Source organism: Rhopalosiphum padi, chromosome 2, assembly GCF_020882245.1.
Source record: "Rhopalosiphum padi isolate XX-2018 chromosome 2, ASM2088224v1, whole genome shotgun sequence".
Lineage (NCBI taxonomy): Eukaryota > Metazoa > Arthropoda > Insecta > Hemiptera > Aphididae > Rhopalosiphum > Rhopalosiphum padi.
Genome location: NC_083598.1, coordinates 6,923,625 through 6,949,194, shown reverse-complemented (window position 1 = coordinate 6,949,194; position 25,570 = coordinate 6,923,625). Strand labels below are relative to the sequence as shown.

The 25,570-nt window shown below is 26.9% G+C and overlaps 2 protein-coding genes and 1 long non-coding RNA gene across 9 annotated transcripts in view; 2 read left to right on the top strand and 1 right to left on the bottom strand.

Annotated features, from left to right (window-relative positions):
* The window catches only part of LOC132920375 (spectrin beta chain, non-erythrocytic 5), a 53,727-nt gene extending 50,851 nt beyond the window's left edge, over positions 1-2,876 (top strand). Inside the window, 3 exon segments of the mRNA XM_060982722.1 lie at positions 312-428; positions 699-788; positions 2,411-2,876. Coding sequence (XP_060838705.1) covers positions 312-428; positions 699-788; positions 2,411-2,616 — 413 coding nt within the window. The 3' untranslated portion in view covers positions 2,617-2,876.
* The window catches only part of LOC132920376 (uncharacterized), a 29,184-nt gene extending 4,450 nt beyond the window's left edge, over positions 1-24,734 (bottom strand). For both annotated transcript variants that reach the window (XR_009660725.1, XR_009660726.1), the window contains exon 1: positions 24,286-24,734. This is a non-coding gene — a long non-coding RNA (uncharacterized LOC132920376). The remainder of the gene's footprint in view (positions 1-24,285) is intronic.
* On the top strand, positions 10,213-16,185 carry LOC132922390 (M protein, serotype 6-like). 6 transcript variants are annotated; one of them, XM_060985875.1, is made up of 10 exons: positions 10,213-10,365; positions 10,768-10,876; positions 11,046-11,078; positions 13,215-13,298; positions 13,459-13,542; positions 13,703-13,786; positions 13,931-13,999; positions 15,316-15,396; positions 15,464-15,601; positions 15,680-16,185. In XM_060985875.1, the coding sequence occupies exons 2-10, from the start codon at positions 10,811-10,813 to the stop codon at positions 15,752-15,754; spliced, it is 714 nt and encodes a 237-aa protein (XP_060841858.1). In that variant the 5' UTR covers positions 10,213-10,365; positions 10,768-10,810; the 3' UTR covers positions 15,755-16,185. The 6 variants fall into 6 exon arrangements, with proteins under 6 accessions (XP_060841858.1, XP_060841859.1, XP_060841862.1 ...); XM_060985873.1 differs by lacking the exon at positions 10,213-10,365 and adding an exon at positions 10,590-10,686; XM_060985876.1 differs by lacking the exons at positions 10,213-10,365; positions 15,316-15,396 and adding an exon at positions 10,580-10,686.
* Positions 24,735-25,570: the final 836 nt, after the last annotated feature.

Here is a 25,570-nt window from a genome sequence, read left to right as displayed (position 1 = left end):
TAGTTTATTTATTTATATTTGTATTGAAACATAATATTAACTGACACTATAGATGATTTTTATATTTTTGTTTTTATAATACATAAACAAGATTATTTCTAACTAAATAGGAAGTTATTAATAATTATTTTCATTAAGTAATCTAGGGCTTGAGTGGGGACCCCCCCCCCACCCCAAAAAAAAAATTATCAAGCTCCGCCTATGATACAAATATGCTAATGATTTAAACGAGTGATTATCAACCAAGACTTTACTAATTAGTATATATTCTGTACCAATATACCTACATCTATTATGATTTTCGTTTTCAGACGCCACCGATTTCGGTACCAAAGCATCGCCGTCCGGATACCCCGCACGGCCGCATTCCTATTACTCAAACGGCAACAATGACTGGACCAAGGACTCAATCCACCCCAAGTCACCAGGTTTGTTATTAACATCTACATGCTCTGTCTGTTATTATCAGGGGCACATACAGAGGGGGTTTGGGGTTCAACCCCCGAAATAATTTCGAGTAACGAGGAAAAAATTGTTTTATTATGTCGCCGCACAATTTGTATTGCTATATTTTGTAAACCCCCCGAAATTTTTTTTGTATACGTGCTTGGTTATTATACGTTTTCAATATAATAATAATACAGAATCCCAGATCTATTGAGATATTATAATTTTACAGTCACTTTTTTATTTTACAGACGTCGCCCCGCCACCATTGCCGACCACCGCGCCACCGATCAAATCGGCTAACAGAGAAACATGGACTTCAGACTACAGGCACAGCGCCGGTGAGTTTTTCGTCAAGTACCTTACCTACCTATATTATTTTATTTATTTCTCTCCATTGACCCACTATCACTATTCATAGTTCTTGGCTATCCCCCGTAATCAATTAGTTTGGTATAACTAAAATAAGTAAAACAATAATATATAATTTATTATATGCTGCAGCCCACAGTTGTTGTCCGTACAAACTTTGGAAATGATCTTATGTTGTATATTTAAATAGTGGTTACTGCATGTGGATGACAAATCTCGTAGTGAAATTCATTTTTGATCAAAATAACAATTTAAGGATTGATCATTGTTTTTTGTTTTTTGTTTTTAATTGAATATTTAATTCAAAATTTGTCACTCAATTATTATCGTGGTGTATTAATTATTAACTTGTTTGTTATTAGAATAATTTATATACTGTAGTCCATAAGTACTATTAAAATCCACATCCATACAACGAAAAACACAAAATAGGTTTTCTAATCCACTCAATGATATGAGTTAATTATTTCTATTTGTATAGAACAAAATTAAACACCCTGTATAATTTATAGGTAAATATATTTATAGGTTTATTTGCCAAATAGTTTGTACAAAATTGCATTTATATCGCCTACTGATTAATTATATTAGGATGATACATTACACCAATTTTGGTCGTATAAACCTGTACTGAAACTTAATTTTTTTTATATATATATATATATATATATTCTAGTATTAACGTTTCCTCTATGATACATCTGTATATCGTATATGGTATATCTACACATCAAAAACAAATTTTGTATTACATTTGTACCTATATATTACTACAACCAATGTCAGTTTATTTTTTTCATATTAGCTAAGCCCTACTATATACCATTTCATATCAGACCGTTTTTCTAACGCTATTAAAGAAAGCAATAAAAATGTCAACGATTTAACGCAGTATTTCCGTCAAAATTTAAATTAAAATGAAAAAAAAATACACATTATTACACTTTGTATAATATAATATATTATTCCAAATACTATTATACTTACTATACTTACATAAAACCTACAGTCAATGTGATGTAATAAAATCATAATTTTGCCGGACTAGTAGATACTGCAGTAATATACCTGCTGTTTTTGTATACGCTTATGCATCGTATTTCTGAAACGATGTTTCCTTTTCTTTATTTTAAGAAATCGTTGAATTTTAGAAGTACTAACCTATGTTAACAAATTGCTTTAGGTATATAACATGTTTAAATATTTATAATATTAGAGAACACATATTCTTTTCATTTGTATATATATATATATAATTATTATACCTACATATGCTCTATGCACTAACATGATTCGATGTCATCGATTGATAAAATTTAGAGTAATATTTACACTTTTGCGTCACTACGTCTTTGGCGGAAATTGAAAAGGGGGAGAGCATCAATCTAAAAACGAAAAAAAGCGAAACGAGTAAATTTGTTTGGTTGTACCTATTTATAAGTATTTTACATTTTTAGCAGTAACTGATTTCCACTCTGTCACACAGTAGGTTAGGTTAGAGTTATTTTTAGAATGTTACGATGATCATACACTATAATCGATATAAACAACGATGAGTAACTTTGTTTTTTTTTTTTTTTTAATTTCACAGTTTACGCGAATATCGACGCGCTCAAGCAGCCACCGCCACCAGTACCAAATCGATCAGCCACGTTGCCGGTGACGACGAGTAGCAGCCAGCAGCGGGCTAGTGAAAGCTCCAGCGAGAGCGAACACCAAATGCCGATGGGCCGTAAAGACAAGAGGTCCAGCGTCCTGTCCAGCCTTTTCCGCAAAAAAAAAGCCACCAACCTATAAACCCCGATAGATGTACTAGTTGCAGATAATGACGTCTTGTCAATATATTATTATAATTAATATAATCAACATTTTCCTATAGATTATGTGCACAATATCTATACAATGATCTATCCGCCATATACGTGTCGTAGATAACAGATCCAAATATTATTATTGTTTTTACACACACATTATGTATCATAGTCTGAATAGTGTCGGAAATGGAGTGATAATCCTTGTTAATAGTTGAAAAAAACGTCTGTTTCTGTTCTATAAAACGTCGAGAGACTTTGTTTTCAAAAATTCGAGCAAAATAACGATCCAAAAAATGTACGTTTCAAAACGTCTCGTAACTATTTACGTCTATAATAGTCAGATGTATATATATTATCTATAATATAATATATAAGAATTATTGTGTTTATATTTTTTAATAACTTCGTGTTATAATGTGACACGAACTTCATCACCCCCGTCCCCTCCTACGGTAGATAACATTAAAATTTTAATCGACCGTATTACAATATAAATGTGTATGTGTGTTATTATATATACTTATTTCGTATGCGTATAATATTAAATTAGTGTGCCATTCATTGAATACCTATCATAATAAGCTCTGTAAACGCGTTTGAGAAAGGAACCAACACCGAAAACTACGGTGCAGTCAATGTTGTATATTATTATTATGAGTTAGATTTTATGGAATACCTATATGTGTGTGATTTTTTTGTTTAATTTTATTTTGTCACCAAACGACATGCATTTTTATTATATACTTAGATAGTTCTTAGTTTTATCGTTTTGTACTATGTATTTAAGGAATGCCTACCAATTTCATAGTAGTCTGAGGTTTTTATTGGTTTCGTTTCTGAGAAATTCGACTAAAACGAGAATGGACCATTCCGCCATTGAATAAAATATCTAAATTTATAGGATTTTTTTTAAAATTTTAATCGAAAAACTCGTGTTATTATATGGGTATTGTACTTATATTTTTTTGTCATATAATGTCTTTTACAGCATGTATAAGTAAATCATGTCATTATTTTAGAAATTAAATAAATTTTATTCCTCCGTAGATATAAATAATTCTGTTGTTTTTCCGTCTACTTTTTTTCTATCATGTATAAATATTTTTAAACGTTTTATTATGTATTTTTTATCTATTATTGTTGTAACATGTTTAATGTTTATGAAATTATAAAATTATTTTTATTTTAAGCGACCGTAATATTTAATAATATACTCGTAGGTTATTATTTATTATTGCTTTCCATATTATATTATGACATACAAATATGCATTAGTAATTAGAAAAAACTATCTTATACATTAATTTTTTGCTTCTAGTTAGAGTTCATGTTATGTTTGAAATGTATTTTTTCTCTTATTAGTCACACGCGTATTTTGCCTTCATTATTAATTTCATTTTTGTTATATTGTAAATGTCATATTAAGTTTCTAGTTATATTGGTATATAGTAACACACAAGAGTTATACGCTATGCTTATATAAAAAATAATTTATAATTATTATTATTACTATATTATTATTATTATTTTTTTTTTGATAATTTTATCATACATATATTGTAGTGCCTTATTAAAATATATTGTACTGTTATTTAAAACGTAGTAAATAATAATATGTTCAAAAATTTAAACTGTTTGTTTTTTTCATCTATTATAAAAATACATCAAACTTTGCTAAATACTTTTATATTTAAAGGAGCACACAACACAAACACACATTTATACGTCAATTAAATTTTAAAAAGAAAATGTTTAGGTTGATAAATCGTTGTGTGAAGCGAGGAACTTTTACACGTATAAGATAGGCAATTACGATGACTCCGGCCCAGTGACGTCACACGTCTTTTTTCAATTGCTCATAACTTATTGAATAATGTGAGTAGAAACGTAAAACCTATACCATTATTCTTAGAATTGAACATTCTTTCAAATAAAAAAAAACTTATTTTTTGTGTTGTGTGCTCCTTTAATGTTGTTTAAACAATTATTACATTTTTAATTTTACATACTATTGTAAGATAATTAAAAAATCAAAACCTTAGCGCTACAACGTCAAAACAATATATTTTTAAGAAAAATATTTACAAGTGACATTATACTGTTTTGCATTAACGAAATATTTTCAAAAACATATTTTTGCATATTGCATATGATTTGACCGAAATTCGTATAGATTTTGTATTAAGTCGTTAAAAAAAAATCATCAAAACCCAAGCTTTAAAACATTACATTTAAAAAAAAAATATTTAAAAATGACGTCATACCGTTTTGCATTAACGAGATTTGTTTAAAAACATGTTTTCGTATATTGCATACAATTGAACCGAAATTGCTTTCATTCCCTACTGTATTTTGTCAGATATGTTAGAAAAATAGAAATTATTTTGTTATACTATTATAAAATAGAAAAATATTACAAAATTCCCATTAATTGTAAACATTTAATTTAAATATAAACATAACCTATCAATAACAACCATACCAACGACAATATAATTTAATTTAACTTGTAGGCTTTAATACCTTTAAGTACCTACCTATCTATATAACGTATATACAAAACGTGCGAAAAAAAATATAGTTGAATTATATATTAGGTATATACTTAGATTTAACTATTTTCTCGTATTCTTAAGTATTGATGATTCACTAAAAAATCAAGAAGTTTCAGTAAATTTAAAAATTGTTATTATATACATAATAAATAATAATTACTAGACCATGTTTAGAAAATTAAATATAAACATATAAGTAAGTGGACACCGCTATGCTTTACATTAGGTGTCGAGTGAGTCACTGTAATTGGAGTGTTAAATTTAAATTTAATGATACATAAAATACAAAAAACCACCTTAGCATAAATTAGAGGTGGAGCTGTAGGGGGGACGGTGTTAGCGTGTTCTGATGTATGACTAATAATGCAATTAATTAACTAATTAATGAAAAATAATTTTTTTATTAACATTTGAGCTGGATTTCTTACGGTACTGTAGATCTTTATACACTGAGCAGCCTTTATAGTTCGCAGGATGGTTTCCTTGGCAGAGAGCACAGCGTGGAGGTTCAACCTGGGTTTTTTGACACGAAGATGAAGGATGATTATTGCCACAACGTACGTAGCGTAACGAGTATCCACAGTATGCCTTGGTGTGGTCGTAGTCTTGGCAGTTTGCACACTGAGAGATAGCTTTAATTTTGTATGGTTCTTCAACTTTGATTATGGTGTGTAGGATGGAAGTAAGCTTGAAGATTTAATTTAAGTAAATTGTAGGTTCTATATCGACGAAAAATAGAGGTAGTTGGTTTTTATTGAGTTTATGAAGATCTTGGGTAACTTGTCTGACCTCGAATACACGCGTTTCTAAATCAGTTTTTATTAGATCAGTTGGGATAGATGGATGTATATTACGAATTACTACACGTGTTGATTTGTCCTCTTTTAGCTGGTATGTGTGAAATTCGGCCTTTTCTTCCCTAAGAAAGTGTACTAATTTTCTGTACGGCTCAGGATTAGCTGTTTGAATTTTAAGTCGGTCTGTCGTTGATTTACAGTGAAAGTTTTCTACGCCTATCAGAGCGATTAGCTATGTGCACAGACCTGGGAAATCATGTACATCTTTAATAAAAATAGGAGGAGGGGATTTAACTATAACTTCTGGTTCAAATTCTGCGCTTGGTACTTCTCCCATGAGTGTTATAGATGGTTTTTCCGTTTAACTGAGTACTTCATAGCGGTTATTTGTGATAAATAATTTTTTTTTGTGGTTCAGAATTCGAATAAGAGGAGTTGGAGTAATTTATTTATTTTTGAGTCGTCCAATTACTTGATGACGCAGAATTGGACAATGAAGCCTTTTGGTTGATCTCATTTGTATTTGTAATTACATCGTGTTTTGAAATTGCATGTTTGTTGTTCTGTGGCATAGCATTGGTATTATTTTTGTTCGTAGACGACAACATTCTGGTGGATAGAAGGTGATTAGATTAATAATTATTGTCCGTCGGCGACGGACCGCAGATAAGAAGACACCAATCGGTGTGTTGCATAACTGGACAATTAAACTATTAATGAAAATAATTAATTTAGCACTGGAAAATGTAAAACATTCGAACCTCAGAGTGAATGCGTGGAAAAAAATAATATAAAGTAAAGTAAAAAAGTGGTTGTTTTTAATTATGTAAAAATGACACTTAAAACAGTTAAAACGGCAATAGATTAATTAAATATTGAGCGCGTTGTTTGTTTAGCACTACAGCCACAGTTAGGCATTATTTGAATAAAAAGTTATTTGAATGATTATTCGGATAAAAAATTATTCTTCGTTGATTTATTCTTAGTTTTATTATTGATTTTAATTTTTATTCATTATTTTAATTTTTATTATTATTCGTTATTCATTATTCAGAAATTTGTATTTACTACATTTTATTCATTATTCGGTTATTTGTTATTCATTATTCGGTAATTCGTTATTCATTATTCCCCATAATCATATAAATAACTCTCAACATATTAGAAATTAAATCCAATTTTTTAGCCAAAACCTAAACCTCAAAGTTGAAAATCAAGTATTTTTTGCCTATATTATTATCGTATACACAGCCAAAAAAACCCATGACACATGGGCACATGGCACATTATTGTAAAATTAATATATACATCATCCCGCCGAGAATCTAAAATTTAGTTAAAACAATTGTGTGTAGTTATTCGTTTTTGAATTACAACAAAACGGGAAATCGATCTTGTCAAAAACTGTTTTTGAATAAAAATTCTGATTTTTCTTAAATTTGTTATTTTCCCTCAATTAGAAAAAAAACATTATTGCGTAAAATCAATTCTGCTTAGAATCTAAAATTATTGTCCTTAAACAAATAGTAATACTAAAGTCTAAATTTAAATTTTCGTGAAATATTTTTATATTTCATAAAATGTGAAAAGATAGATTTCACGAAGTGGTTACGACATATACTTGTAACTACATACCAGTCATTACATTTTTGTGGAATTGTAAAACAAGTGAACATATTTATATAGTTAATACTTTTCAGAATTCATATTATAATGTATAGATAAACATTTTAAGTGTGCTTTCAAATTATACAAACTATTTGAAGTTTGAACGACTCATTATTATTTACTAAAAACGGACACAGAAAAATAATATTTTGGCTATTTAAAAAAATAAAAATGTAATTTTTACTGAGTAATAAGTCATTTATCGAACAGCACTCATCATTATTTCAAAATGTATTAATGTTTTTGAAAAAAAATGTTGTTACTTAATTTCCTTCCGAAACAAAACATTATTTTAAAATATAGATTTATATAATATGTTCATATTTGTATACAGTAAAATGTTAAACTTCGGAAATAACATTAATAATTGTAATTACATATTATATAATATATCATTATTAATTAGATTTAATTAATTTTAACATTTAGCAATTTAAGTGTACACATTATATATAATTTAATATAACATTTTTTGATATTATAATTTATAATATAATCTTAACATTTAGAATTAAGTAGAAAAATAAAAAAAAAAATAACTTATTATCAAATGTCATATACACAATGCATAGATGCTTTGTAAGATGCTGCTATCTTTACCCTGATTAATAGCATGGGCAGCATCCCACACATAAGTGCGACTAGGGGGGCTTTGGAGGCTAGCCCCCCTCACCCAAAACAAAAAAATATTTTATACATTTTTTAATTCAATATGCAATAACTATTTCGTTTATATCAACGTAATAACAAATATTTTTGACATCGCTCAGCTACATTTTAATCTCATACAAGAACTTTTATTCAAAACAATTTTTCCAAACTTGTATACGATGGTTCAATAGGTATATTGTCAATTTCCTCTGCAACATTTGAGCGTGCATTATCTGCTATGAGGTGAATAAATACTACTTGAGATCTATAACAGATCAAGATCGTTTCAGTAATTTATCCTTACTAAGTATTGAAAAAAATGTAAAAATTGATCCAGAGTAAATTTTACAACAATTTACAACCGTAAATAAAAGAAAAATGAATCTTGAATAAAATACTAACAATTATTGTATACTATAATTTAAAATAAATGTTGATATTTTTGTGGTATTTAAATTTTAAGATAGATGGAGGGTATGGGGGTGCTTCGCCACATCAACTCTAGTATTAACTAAACCAATCAATTTTGAAAAGCTATATCTCGCTAACGAATTAACGAAAAATAATAATTTGAACGTTAAAATTCATGACAAAAAATAGCCCTACTATTTTATGACATTTTAAACATGGGTTACCATTTGAAAATCAAAAGTTTACAATGATTTCACCATTAAATATAAGAATGATAAAAATAAATATAACAGTTTTAGAAAAGCATAAGACTAAAAATTTTGAAAAAAAGTCAACACTTTTTGAAATAATGAGTGTACAATGATAAAAGAATCACTCTGTATAAAAGTTAATAAATACAAGACAAAAAATTGTGTTGTATAAAAATTATTTACATGCAGATAACACAAAGTTTAGAACAAAACAACGTTTTGATAACAAATAATGTATTTTCGAATAAAATAAAAAAAATTATATACAAATTACGAACATACGTGCATTAAATAATTTAAACAAATATATGAATAATTATTTAGCACATACATAAAATTAGTTAAATTAAATATATGTGGTATAATGTATTTCAAAATGGTACATGGTAAAATTCAGCTAATGTACAATAAATTAGAGTTTACAATAGAGGAAGGGGGCAAACGATATCTTTGGTTCTGTTGCATTTTGCATACTTATTATTTAGCATTTATGTATGTGGTATATCACACGTTGTGTTTATACTAATAATAATTATAAATATCATATATTCTATATCAATGGCGGCCCGCCAACACATTTTATCCGGCTCGCAGACAAAGAATAAATAACACATATTACGACAAAATTATATGTGTTATGATTATAAATTATTATTTTTGTTAAATATTATTGGTTTTTAAATAATGTAAATATGTACTTAGGATTTTGATGGCCCGCGAAAAATGTTTAGATTCCTTATGTGGCCCTTCAAAAATATTAATTGGTGACCCCTATTCTATTGTTCTATATTATATCATTTGTGGCGACTGTCCATCGGTACCTGGTGAGTAGACCATACACAGACATTACGATTTAGAGGGTTAACAATAAAGGACTATAAAATTCGCGTTTGTGTTATTACTCATATTAATAATATACAACGGGTTCCATTTTAAAATTTTAAAAGTAACTATGCCACTTTTGACATCCCCGCTAGATTACGTCTGTCGAACAATAATTAATGCTAACTGATTGATGGTAATCAATCGCGTCTTTATTATGCTTCTAAATTACTCTTTAAATCATAAGCAATGTATTATTGCATTCAGCATTCTGTTCTCTCATACAACGGAATATGGAAAAATGGCAATATGATAAAACGATATTGACAATATGTACGTTACATACGCACTATACTCATGTACACAACTCGAAAGTCGGATATCGTGAATTTTTTTAATCATACTATTTTTCTATACCTTTATACGATTGGACGACTCAATAACATGAACACCCACCTCTAAAAAATATATTCCTAGCAGAGAACCGACTAAACAGTCATTAAGATAATTTTTTCGATCGTGACAGTCGACTATTCCGATTATTCGTCATTCAATTTATTTACTAGCACTACGTCGAGTAAGTTATTTCTGCTATCAATTAATAAGTTACTATGAAATTGCAATGATTATAAATATCATAATATTATACAAATAAGACATACTATTTTATTTTTTATTTTTATATTTATTCATTTTGTTTTCATCGTTTTATTTTAAATTGCATGGCAATTGAAATCCAGAAATTCACGTTTAACTACGTTAATTTTAATATTAGAGTTTTGTTGAAAGTGATTTTTTAATATTTAAATTTAAAACGAATTATGAACATTTTATTACTTAAATTTTTTTAATATATTACGCATTTATACTTGCATTAAAAAAAAAGTCAAATTTTGATGTAATATACTTAATCAATATCTGTTGTGCATGTAGAATAATTTAATATTTATTATTTACTATTTACTTTTCACTTTTCAAGGTATCTACCAGATTTGATTGTACCGAACAAATATACCAATAAAATGTTTTCAACAACTAATAAACAAAAATTTCAAGCAGTAATGGATGAAAATCAAGAGATAAAACAAGTAAATAAACATTTGATAACCTCTTTGATATTTTTTATAAACAATCCCACATAATAACATATTTTATAATAGATAAAAAATGTGTATTAATATATATATATATTTTTAATTTATTTGGAAAAATTGTGATCTTGTTAATTTAACATTGGTCCTCACTTTTGAAAAAAAGGCATGTAATGACGAAGTTGAAGACCTAAATAACGTAAGTCAACAAATTTTTGTTAAATTATATTATCTAATAATTTAAGATTTTTCATAAATTTTTATGTTTAACGATTCCACATGATAACATATTTCATAATAAAGCCATAACTATATGCTAAAACTTCACGTACATATTTTAGATTCTGAACGAAGTGAGGAATGTATTGATTTTACAATGATGTATGTTTCTTTTTTTTTGTGTGTCTGTTATCACGTTTAGAAGTAGAAATAATGCTTTTATTTTTGATTTTAGCCCATTTTAGAAAAGTAAAATTCATCTAGTTGGTACTTTGGGGGGGTCAAAAGTAAAAAATGTCCAGTAGTTTTCAAAAGCGTTAGAAAAAACCCTAAAAAAGTGACGGTAAAACGGGAATTTTTACGCATAATCAATTTTCGATAAAATCGATTTTTTTATTTTGCTATAACTCGAAAACGAACAATTGTAAATACTTGAAATTTTCACCAAATAATTATATTAGCGTTATCTATTTAAAAATAAATTTTCAAAATATTTTGACTTTTTTTAAGCTATTTATAGATAATTGAAATAAAAAAAATTTGGCACACCAAAAAATTTTTAAAATTTAATACAAGGTTTATTATAAGTTGTTCTTATAGTAGTAAAAAAAAAATCAAAAATCGTTAGTCACAATTTTTGTTTATAAAGCATTAAAAGTTCAAATGTTCACAAAATATGTCAAAATCGACAAAATTTACAAGAAATTTTGAAGTTGAAAATTCATAAAATTTTTGTAATTTATATCTAATTTTAAATACCAAACACAAGGTTCTCCATAACTTTTTTTCAAATAAAAACTCCAGCGTTAATATAGAAAAAATTGTATAAGCATACGCAATTTATTTGTTTACGAAATCAAGTAAAATAACGATAGGTATATTGGAATTTAAATATATAGGTAATAATATAATATATACTGCTAATTTTATTATCCTAGACTGATAAATCATCTACTCCGTTCAGAATCGTTTTTCGTATACAATGATACCTGTCATTGTATTCAAATTTAACACATCCATTATAGTGACCTATTCTCCATCTCTACTATTTAGCAGAGCGATATCAACTTCCCCACATTTTTATTTTCTTGATTTTTAATCAAGTAAGTATGGTAATTGAAATGAAAAAGTCTGAATTTTTAAAACTTTAAGAACTTTGTTAAACAGGAAAATGATAAAAATGTAACTCAGTTGTAAAGAATATTTGGATAATTAAGCTAGCTTTAACATAAAATATTAATGAGAGAGATCCGATATCACACCCAAGCGGTATAACGTTTCGAATCCACAAAAACGTCGGCGTGAACAGTTCCAAAATTTATATTTTTTAACTTTTCTCCAAATTATTATAGCTAAAAAGTTGATTGATAGCTCATAAAAAGGTATTATCAAGTAGATACAAAATGTGAGATTAAAAATTTTCAAAAAAAATTATTTAGTTTTTCACAGTTAAAAAAATAGTTATTTTTTGCTAGATTTTCATTTAGTGCAGGGGTCTTCAACCCGCGGCCCGTCTTGTCTTTATTTGTGACCCGCGATCACATTTTTAAGTATAAATAAATTTAATCATAAATGTTATGATAGTAAAAACTAAATTTTTGTATGCCGTGAAACTTTTAGAAAATATTTTGTGGCCCGCAGCATAAAAAAAGGTTGAAGACTCCTGATTTAGTGTGGTAAATTACCGAAACTGGAAAACGGATTTTGTTATTTGGGGTCTTGTTAGATTCAAATTTTCTAGGAGAAGTGCTTTGAAGATTTTCAGAACTTTATCTTCAATTGTTAACTACAAAGCTATAAAGCTGAAAACATAAAAAACGCCCAATAAAATGTGTTTTAATTTTTTTTTTTTGAAGCTCTGTAGTGAATTAACTATAAAAGATAAAAGATAAAGTTCTGAAAATCTTCACTGCACTTCTCCTAGCCAATGTGACCTAACAAGACCCCAAACAACAAAATCCGCTCTCCGGTTTCAGAGATCTATCTCATTAAATGAAAATGAAAATAAAATACATTATACATACATATTGCATACAATTAATAAATTTCTAAAATTGAAAATCAAAAAAGTTTACATGGCCATCTCTGACATTGCAAGCGTTTTTAACTTATTTAGAAAAATCGTACTCTTGTTGATTTAACATCGGTTCTCACCTCTGAAAATGAAGCATATAAAGACGAAATTGAAGACCTAAAAAACGTAAGTCAACAAATTTTTGTTAAATTATTATATTATAATAATATAATAATTTAAGATTTTTCATATATTTTAATGCTTAACGATTCCACACGATAACATATTTCATAATAAAGCCATAACTATGTTAAAACTTCGCGTAAATAATTTTTAACTTGTTTAGAAAAATCGTACTCTTGTTGATTTAACATCGGTTCTCACCTCTGAAAATGAAGCATATAAAGACGAAATTGAAAACCTAAAAAACGTAAGTCAACAAATTTTTGTTAAATTATTATATTATAATAATATAATAATTTAAGATTTTTCATATATTTTTATGCTTAACGATTCCACATGATAAAATATTTCATAATAAAGCCATAACTATGTTAAAACTTCGCGTACATAATTTTTAACATGTTTAGGAAATTCGTGTTCTTGTTGATTTAACATCGCTTCTCACCCATGAAAAAAAGGAATACAAAGACGAAGTTCAGCAGCTAAAAAAAGTCAGTTGACCTCTTTTTTTATTATAATATAATTAAAGATTATAAAATATCGATATTTTGATTGAACAAATCCATATTTTAACACATTTTATAGAACTGTAAAAAAAACTTAATATATATACAAATATTTTTAAATTTATTTAGGACAACCATGATCTGGTCTCTAAAAATGAGGAATATGCAGAAGAAATTCGTCAGTTGGAAATGAAAAAAGTTAGTACTAAACATATTATATTGTTTGGATATATGCATTTAATTTTACTCAAAAATTGTTTCAATTTTCTTTTTTAAACCCATATACCTACGATTATATGTATTTTTTTCATTAAGAATAATTATTATGCAATTATAATTTGTTGTATCTAATAATTTTAAGTTTAAGCAATTTGAAGTTTACCTTTTTTTATATCTTGGTTTGATATAAAATACTTTGAATACATTTTTTTATTATTTTGAACCTGAAATCTATTTACATATTATCTTTGACATTCTAAATATGAATATTTGTAGTAAGGGTGCAGTGGCAGATCCAGGCGGGCAAACAGAGCGATCGCCCACCCCCTCGTTCTCTGAAAAAAAAATAGTTTGAAGTCCCTGATTTTAGTTTTTGACGTAATTACTTCAAGGGTAACACATTTATAGTGATATATTTTTTTATTTCTATTACTATAAAATATTTTTTTTGTTCTGTACGAGACTTTGGAAAATAACACATACATATATGTACCTAAATAAATACTTTATCAAAATTAATGTGTGACCTTTAAAAATTGTACCCCCTTGTTATCTTGGTCTGGATCCGCCCCTGAAAGAGTGTAATCGATCAAGGTGTGGAAATATTACTACTAGTATATCATATTTAGAATCAATGGTTTAGTCCAACAGTTACTAACCTTTTATACAATATGGACCCCCGATGAAAGATTTTTAGAAATTGCAGACCCCCTTACTAATTTTTTATCAAATACCTTTTTTTTACAAAACATCTCATGTTATCATATATAAAACCATAATAGCTATTTTTAAGTTGTTACAATAAAACATTCATTATAAATTATAATTATTTTACCTAGTATCTAACTCTAGCTCTAAAGCGTATCATCGAATTCCACTATATACCGCCATCAGTTTAATAAAAATAAGATATGTTTATCTCTTACAATGACTTATATAATAAAATATATTATAAATGAAACAAATAAAATATTAACCCAACAATATTGTAATAAACTCATGTCTCATGTCACAATTGATGTATGTTATATGTTAAAGCTGCTGCTACGGCTGTGGACCACAGGTTAAGAACTGCTAGTTTAGTCTTTTTTAACCACAATAATTCATCCTATTAACAGACTAGTATATTATTTGTTTTTGAGTTGGTTTACCAATTTTGCACGATTTGATAATTATTAATTTTTTTTTTGTCAAATTTTGTCCTTGTAAAATACAGTATTTCTTTTTCATTTAAAAATGTTATAAAATTAATGAACTTATTTATTGATTAAAATAATAAAACAAAATATTTTTAGGGGCTTTGTACTAAATTTGTAAATTCAAACATTTATAATCGTCTTAATTTATCACCTGTCTCGGTGGATAAAGAACAACACGTAAGAACATAATAATTGCTTACTAAATTTACTCAAAAAAGGTTTAAATAAATGTTTATATTTTTAGTGTACTGAATGGTGGTGCCCAAAGCATTCAAATTTTGAAACTATTGTTAAGACATTTAAACCAAATACGGAAGAAGATAAACTAATAATACGACGTGCTAAAGGCAGATTTGCATACTGGAATAAAAAAGATGGCGAGGTAAGCAATTAAAATAATATTTTTATGAATTTGTTTACCATGGGAGGAAATCATATTAATAGCTTATTTATTTCTTAGGGTATGTGCTGCAAAAATAATCGTCAAAATAAAGATAGCAACAAATATTCTCCACCATCAAATTGGCCACAATGAAAAATCTTATGTGAATCAATGTGGAGATGAGAATAATGCATAAAATAATTTTAAAATTATAAATATGTTTTAATTTTGAAATTCATAATTCCTTGTATTTTTTTATAATAATACTGTAGTGAGCAAGATCAGAATAATAAATAATAATAATTAAATATTTACATATTATCACATGTTAAATTACATATATGTAGGTACATTTCTTAAATTTTAGAATACTCATTTATTAATTTGTATAATATTAAATACAACTTTAATAAAAATTAATTGTAATGCATGGCTAAAATTGTACATATTATTCAATAATTTTAAACTGGTGTAAACGCAACTTACTCTTAATCAAAAAGAAGCTCGTGTTCAATCCTTATAGCCTATAGATATTAAAATTGAAATAGGTTAAAAATGCAATAATAAAATAATTTTTATTTGTATATGGTTATTATTATGGTGGAACTAGTTATAGTTGGATTTTAAATACTTGTTGATAAAAACATTGCATCTATCATAGTATAATTTATTTATTATCATTACATTATTCCAATGATATTAATTACGTAATATATTGTATTTAACCGATAACTAGTAAGTTTTGCTGATTAATGATTATACCTACTTTTAGTTTTTATATTATAAGTTTACAGATAAATTTGAGTAATCTAAAAATATGTTTTTTAGCACTAAGTTTTTGTATTTAACCTTTTTGCATATTTCGTTATTACTTATTGCTGCATATAAATTATAACTTATTAGAAAAGTGAATAATTTATTTTGGTAATTTTTGTTATAGTAAAGTTAGTGTTGAAAGAGCTTAGATGAATAAAAATATATTTAGAACATTATCGATATAAAACACTATTTGTTTCTATCGCGAAATCGTAACGGGGTCGATACGACAAAACCTATGAAATACTGGCGTGATAGGAAATACCTAAATTACAATAAATTGGTGTCCATTATAATATAATATGAATGCCAAAAAAAGAAATTTATTTGTATTCTTTTTGTAAGTTACTGCTTTTATAATAAATAACACTATACTAGTATTCCAAACATGTTATCATGATTATATGTTTTTATAGTAATTGCTTTTTAATGTTAATATTAATTATGCCAATTTGAAACCAAAGTACGATAATATTTTTAGAATTCATAAAGTGCAGTGTTCATTCAATGAATTATTCAAAACTGGTCGCTGTCTGTGAATATTATTTTTTAATGTAGTAAATAGTTTAAGAATAAGTTCTTTGCATTTTAAATTTAAATGTGGAAAGTATGTGGTTTGAGATTTAATTATTATTACGTCCTAATGGACTTATGGCTATGGCCTTATGGGCGACATAATGTTCATTATATAATATTTGTAAAAAATGTATTTTTATAAGTACCAAAAAATCACAACCTTCTTACAAAACAGTTACGAGATCAAAGTTGGTGAAAGAAAATTCAAAGTTTTTGACTCGCGACCTAATGTTCTTACCATACATTTTTTGCGACCCATGTCTGCTTTATTAGCCAAAATAATTCAAATTGCCTAATATCTATTGCTTAATAGTAATATTTAGTTTTTATTATATGTATAATGATACAAAAAAAGTACACATAATAATACAAACAAAAATTAATGAGATATATGAGCATGACTGTTTTCACACAAAATACTCCATCTTTTATAAAAATAATTTATAAATAACCAGATCTTTTATCGATAAGGCCCGGCGAACACTTGCGCTATTTTAACGCGTGACAACGTGTGCACAAAAATTATTTTATCCAATGTCATATGGAATGATTTTTTTGTGTCAAACCTAACATACATAATATATTAATATGTTTAAATATGGATTTTTTTAATTTTAAACAATAAACTTATCGCGACCTAATCTTAAAGCTTACGCGTCCTATAGTTTGAACACCACTGTTCTAAACAACTATATAAATTACATCCGTTTATTTAAATTTCTAAGTAAAGTTGATTCAAAATTTGTGGATGGAACTTTTAAAAGTTGCCTAAAATTGTTTATACAATTTTTTACAATCTATGGCTTGAAAAATAATAATTATTTATCACTGGTATTTTTTTTTACTTCCTAGTAATAATATAGATACTTATACTAAAGCATTCATCTTACACACATTCAAGTCTGAATTAAATAAAAAATAGTATAAATTTTTCAGCTAAAATAATACCTATTTGCCGATTTTAAAAAAAGCAATTCACTCGTCATTATTAACCGCATAGTCATCAGTTTAAACGTAAGGATGCAGATTGCATTTAGATCAAAGTTAAAGTTGGTGGAGGAAAATTCAAACGGTTGATTTGAGTCAAGAATACAAGAAAAAGGTTAGGTTTTCCACTCAAGTTTTTACTAAATTTTAATTTTTTAATTTTATATTTATAACTTTTTATTTTAATTATTATATTACGCTCCTATAAATTAAACCTACAAATTTTCATTTTACTTACTTCTAATAATTGCATAAAAACAACAAAACTCAAAAAAATCAATATTTTTATCCTACCGATAGTCATAATTTGCTATTGACAGTATTACATCTGTATAAAATGAAAGGGAAATAATGTTTTTAGTGTTTTTACGTTGGGACACAATTCGTTTTTAGTCTTTAAATATCGCCGGGACACAATTCATGTGGAAAGGAATTTTGGGAAACAATTCGTGTGCAGCGCCCCCCGTGGCATACTCCGAAAGATTACACCTTTTTATAAATGCTTGAGACTTTATAAACATTTACAAATTTTTAATATCATGATAATATCAATGAAATAAAATCGTAAATCTGTTTTCCCATAAGTCAGACACGGGAAAAATAAAATTTTGATATAAAACGATATAATTAATATTTGTACGTAGGTATATATGTTATGTGTGATGCACAATTCTAAGATGGATATTCGAATTCTTGTTTTACAATTTCTTGTTTCGATGACGTCAAGTCACTATCCCCCTCTTAAAAACGTATTTTCAACAAATTATCAACTACGTGGCCATAATGACAAGTTTTTCGATTCCGACAATTATCACTGCTAATTCGATAAAATTGATGTGTAACAATATAGAGAATAAGTTCACAGTATTTGCTAACAAATAATTTTTTGCTATACCATTGATTTCAAATACCATGATATTAAATTAATTATTTTTTTTTGTTTTTATACGACTAGTATTAAAAACCAATACTAATAAACTGAACACCACTAGTACTTATTATGATTTCTATTGCCTTAAAAATGAAGTAATCAGGCATAGGAAATTCATATCCATCAGCAGTTCTCATTCAGTTACGTCCTTTTTAGTAATACAATTGAATTCCAAGTAATTTTATCAATATTTCAAACTTGAAACGAGTTGTAAGTAATTAAAAATATTGTATAGAATAATTTCTTCACATTTAAATTTCTTATTTTTTATGATTTATAAGGTATTTATTTGACGTTAAAATGACTTCAAAAGATTCTAAATAATCACCATCACTACTGCAAATGAAACAGCTCTAAAAGAAATCAATAGGATTGCGGGAAAAGTTAATTCAAATATTTTCATAAAACTACAATTATACCATTTATTTTAAATTAGAAACATTTATCAATAAAATAATTACTGTTGTCCTATGAACTATTTTTTTTTCATTTTTAATTTTGAAATAAAATAATTTAAAATATAGACGACATTATTTAATATTAAATACTATGAAAAATTATCTATTTTATAGTTAAATTATTTTTAACATTAGTAAGCTCTCAAGTCATATACTCGTAAAACAAAAAACAACAGTAAATATTATGATAAATCATAAATAATAACTCTAACTAAACGAGTAATAACTAAGTACATAACTATATAAAAACTCTATTTATATATATTTTAATATATTTAGAAAAGCCAAGGACTTACATCTGTTGAATATGAACTCACCACCGAAAACGACAAATACTTAAACGAAATAAGATATATTTCTTTTTTAAAATGTTTAAATAAAATTTTTTGGAACAATTTATGTTTTGATTTTAAACTATATAATCATTCACAATTTTTAATTAAAATAATTTTTAATTTTTTTAGAAAATTCAGGATCTTGAGTCAGTTGAAGCTGACGTTTTGATTTTAAACTATATAATCATTCACAATTTTTAATTAAAATAATTTTTAATTTTTTTAGAAAATTCAGGATCTTGAGTCAGTTGAAGCTGACGACAGCTCCGAAAACGAAACCTGCAATGAATATGGAATTCAAGATTTAAAAAAAGCAAGTTACCTTATTTATTATTGTCAAATATGAACGTGGTTACGGGTGGCGTTACGGCCTGCCGTGACGGTGGCGATACAGAGTACAACGCCATCTCTGAAGTTTTGTATAAATGTTTCACTTTTACTATGATGGCTTCTTAATTCTCAAAAAAAAAACGCTTTTCGCAAAACACTCACATTCCTATTACCGGGTGATCTATACATCTATTCTTAAAACAAATCATCCTGATAATACAAGTCATGGAGATACCGTGTTTTATTTAAAGTCCACTCTCTGATGTTTCAATCACTTCCAAAGTTCCAAATAACCCTATTTAGTATTTACAGTCTTGTGACACGACTGCTCATTACATCTCAATAACACGAGGCCGTACCTGGGGGAGTTCAGCCCCCCCCTCCCCGAAATGTTTTCGTGTTATATTATGTGGTAGTAAAATAACTATTTCAATCTCTAAACCACAATTTTTTTTAGCTTAAAACCCCCCCGAAATTAATTTCTAGTTACGGCCTTGTAATAACATATACCAACTACAATAGCAGCGATTTATTTCCCTACAAGGCGTAATACGTTTACGATGAATATTCAAAACTATATGTGTTTATTATTTTATCACCCTTGGTCACAATGTATCATAGGTGGTGATTATAATAATGCTAAGAATCACAATTGGGAATCTGGGACCGACGCGTCGTATAAACAGCTCTAAAGATATGGTATACTTCAAAATTTTGCAAACCAAAATGTTATAATAATCTTGCTCCACCAAGCCCAACACACTGCTGGTTTGCAGGTCCACTTCTTTACGCTGTACATCAGGTATTATACTAGACTACTTTTATTACCAATGCATTCCTCACGACTGTTAATCTCCTCAGACCTATCACGGATCACTCGGCTGTTCTTCTGAATCACCAATTCGTTCATTTACGCCTAAACGATTTTACCCAAAAACTGATAGGCGCAAATTCTACGATTTACTCGACAAAAAAACCAATCTACTCAAAAACTTTATGATACCATAAATCAGTTAACAAATGAAATTCTAACTTCAAACTGCAGCATGAGATGCTACCCCAAATCCCAGTACAAAAACAATATCAAAACTTTTCTAATTCAATTCTCGGATATATCACGAATATGATATATATATATATTCATGTGTCATATCCTGAAAATCCCCCTAGTCGACTGAAAAGAAACTGGTGTAAAGATATTCTTAATGAATATATAACAAATAAATAAAGATAGAAAAAACAAACAAAAGGTAGTTCGATCACTGAGTAGTGATTTTTCTAACACGTTTTCAAAAACTTTAAAAATGTTAACCAAATATTAATACCTATTTTTACTTTATCAACATATATAATTATACAAATATTTCAAAACTTTACGAGTTATTTATAAACATTTAAATAATGAAAATTTTTAAAATATAGGTAATATATTAATAAAATATTTGTTCCTAAATAGAAAAGCTATATAATACGAGTATGACGAGTAATGCTTCGGTGAATATTTTTCAAGGACAAAAATTATTATATTTTACTATTTAAGGTAAATATTTTGAGAATAATTCAACAATCAATTTTAAATACGTTTTTTGTTTTATTAGGTACAGAATAATAATTAATAAAGAAGAATGAGATCAAAAATTGATAAAAGATTCCAAATCAATTTAATATAATAAAATAAGTAAATTAAATCTAGTTAAAACTTAGAGAGATAATATAAAAATTATTAAAATTAAATATTTAAAGAAAAAAATTATTTTTAGAACTATAAATTTTAGTGTTTTAATTTTTTTGTGGGAAAATTTAACCGCATATTTTTAATTTTTTGATACATAAGTGCATAATTTTAAATGTATATTAATTGATGATTTTTTTAGTGCACGAAAGTCTTTGCTTTAAATTAATGTATAATATACATTGCCCCAAATAAAGTGTTACCTGGCGTATAGTATAGGCAAAATAAGTACATTACTGCAGTGTTATTAATTATTATGTTTCCGATAATTAGGTATATCAGGTTTAGCTAATCATTTGCATAACAATATCATTAAATTTTATAATAATATAATTCACGAATTACGTTAAGCTTATGCAAAAATATAAAGTATATGTCAGTTATTTATATTACTCATTTCCCAATGACCAATGATGACAATGGAAACAACATTTGTGACTTGTGTATACATTAAAATAGTGTACGGTTAACTCAGTAAAATATATGTAGTGCAGTATAATACTATTAATATAGGTTATATGTATAAATAAGTATATTATAATGACTCTATGACTTAGTTATAATATTAGTTATATATATAAATGCATTGAGCACTCGGAAATAAAATATGCGTCAATATGTCTCCCGGTTATCAGATTATCTATCATAATTAGTATTTCTTTAGTCTAACCTTGAACTGGAAAGTGAACTAATGAGCTATTTTATGAAAATAACCATAACAGGACAAAATATATGCAACGTATACAAAGGTGTAGATCAACGATTACCTTTTGCCATGGATAATAAATATTAGAATTCTTTTATATTTCTAATATATTTAATAACTACCGTCTACTTATAGATTACGCTAAATATAATTGTAAATACTTTTGAAAATTATCAATATAATATATTAATATAACAAATAATAATAATATTGTTTTTTATACTTCTGGGTAACATTAAGTGTTACTTGGTGTATAGTATAGTATATGTATTACTCACAGTGTATTAGTATTAAAAATATTTAAATCTATTATTTAAAAAGCGATTTCTGGTACTTTGGTTTAAATGCTTTAATGTATAAATTTACAGTGTTGGTTGAAAAATCATCTAGTAACATTCTTGGGTGGGTAGGTAAAAATATTTAACAATAAGTTAATTATAACCAGAGTTTGGAACTTATAGCACTTAAAAACCACAAAATAAGCGCTAAAATATGCATTAAAAGTTTTAATTTAAAACCCACGAAATATGCATACAAAATCTAAAAATATGCTTTTAAAATATTTATTATTCAAACATTAGTATTAGTACTCAGTAGTAAAAATAAAATAAATACATTAGAAATTAAGAAATAATTTAAAAGAAAAAAATTGGTTAAAATTTTGGATAAATCTATATTATTACTTGATAATAGACACCTTCTCAATTTTTGAACTTTATTCGTGAACTAAATAAATATAGGAAAAATTAAAAATTATATTTTACATTTAAATATGTTCGCATGTTAAAAATAGCGAAAACATACAAATGTATACGATTGTATTAATATTTTTTTTCAATTAAGTGCTTCATTTTATTTTTCTGATTTGTTGGAGTATGTATATATATAGATTTTGTTGAGGCGAGAAATGTTGACGTTTTTCATAGTTCTTAGTGTTTTTACAAAAATCAGTGGTCTTGAAATGTAATTGTATAGTTTACTATTTTAATTTTATCGATATCATTTTTTATGCCTTTAACTGTTTCAAATCACACTATAAATTTTTGGTTTAATTTATATTTTTTTAATGTATTTTTACTTATAAAAACCGTTGTATAAATTATAAAATGTATTTTGATCAAAGTTTTTAATACTAGAAACCTGAGCTAGTATAGTAGCATATACTTATAGTGACCATATATAAAAATTTAAAATAAGTACATTTTAAAACTTCTACCCGTTTTACCCATATTTCCATAAGCAATCTCCTTCTATAAAAATTGTTTTTTTTTTAGATCTGAATACTCTATTTATTTTATTATTATTATTATCAATTATAAAAACCAATTATTTGAAATTATAATGTCAACTCATTTAGGGTGTGTCTTTATGATAAAAATACTTTGATATTGAAGAATTTAAAGTAAACTTAAACTAAAGTATAGATTATTTTTTAAAGGTAAAAATACCAAGTGTAAGACTTAAGTATACCTATACGATTTAGTATAATATCTTAAATCGTGCTACCAACCAATAAGAATGGTCGAACCATAAAATATAAATTAATAATCAAATTATAAAAAACAGTAAAAACACATAAACACGTATTAGCCCATAATAATTTTAAAAAAAGAGTACAATATCATGTACTTAACACTAATGTTAAGGACACTATAGGACACACATCAAAAAAGAGTACTGTCCTACGAAAAAGAGTACGTCTGGTCACCATACATATATTATAGCCTTTTTATTTCAGGACTTTAGGTCATCGTGTACTATACTGTGGTTTTAGGTGTTCCTTTTCTGTCAGTAGACGATACAATAAACTTACCCTGCAGTGCTGTGGATGAAGTACTGACGGTAGAATGCAATACGACTAATACAAACGTCCCGAGTGTGAATGTGGTGACGGCAGTGGACATACAATCATATGCCTGCCCAGTGTACCAGTGCAATGACCGCGATGAACGATATCAAAAGCCCGTCCTGTTCCGATGTAATAGTGAGAGTGGAGCAGACTTCAAGTTCATCCAACTTCGTGACGGATTCTATACACGAGTCTGAACTCTGAATAGTCTGATTCCAGTTAAACGAAAAATCGATTCGGTACCACGCGCCTGTGGTATAAATGGTGTCGCATATCTATTTTTTTGGTTTTTTCATTTCCATAACATCATAAAAAGTCCTATTTATTACAATTTTATTAAATTATTCATGTAAATTTAATTAATCGAAATTTCACAATCGTTTCTCTCCCCTCCGACAAACAGCTAGTGACGATTGCCGTTTACCACGGAGTACTAGATTACAGTGTAGGTAGAATATTAATTATAAATAGGTACCTACCTAATACTATAATATTATCATAATATATCGACGTATCGTATGCTATTTTAAATAGAACTCTTTGAAATCTATTATGTGTGAACTGATTATGTATTTCAGCTGTTCTTCGAATATCTACAAAATATAATTATAATTATAATAATAATATTTATCTTAAAAACGTTTTATATTGTCTGTAAAGGAATGGAGTTTAGGATATTCTTTTTCATACTGTTATTATTAAATTAAGTTCATTGGTAGAAACCACTTTTACTCTACAAAAACATACTTATTAATTTTCCTAAAATTATGATGTTGGGGGGGTTATTAAGTAGTAATCGTTTGATCATAAAAATTAACCTACATTATATTATAATAGTATATATTATTTTCGGTTGCATACGAATTGCGTATTTGCGTTCCTGAAAACAAAAATATACTTCGTGCCAACCGAGTTGTATTATTCGCAACAACAATCGCCACTCTATTTCTATATGTTTGATGAAAAATTCGTAGATAACCGTGATACCGACGATACCTTATCTATTCTATAAATCCACGAATCCGCCTTGCAATTTATCGTTGGAAATTAATTTTGTTCATGTTATTAACATAGTTACACTGCGACATTCGCTTAATAATATTAATAATATTACAATGAAAAATCTTGAAATATTTAAAATGTTTAAAGAAAAAAAATTAATTATTATACAGCATAAATAATTAATGAACACAAATTTACTTTCCAAAAACTTTTAAATGGTAATTTAAATGAATTTAAAAAGGAAGAG

Coding starts and splice junctions, on each gene's coding strand:
- LOC132922390 (XM_060985873.1), top strand. Junction 11,079..13,214: donor AAGTTGAAGACCTAAATAAC/GTAAGTCAACAA, acceptor TAACTTATTTAG/AAAAATCGTACTCTTGTTGA. Junction 13,787..13,930: donor AAGTTCAGCAGCTAAAAAAA/GTCAGTTGACCT, acceptor AAATTTATTTAG/GACAACCATGATCTGGTCTC.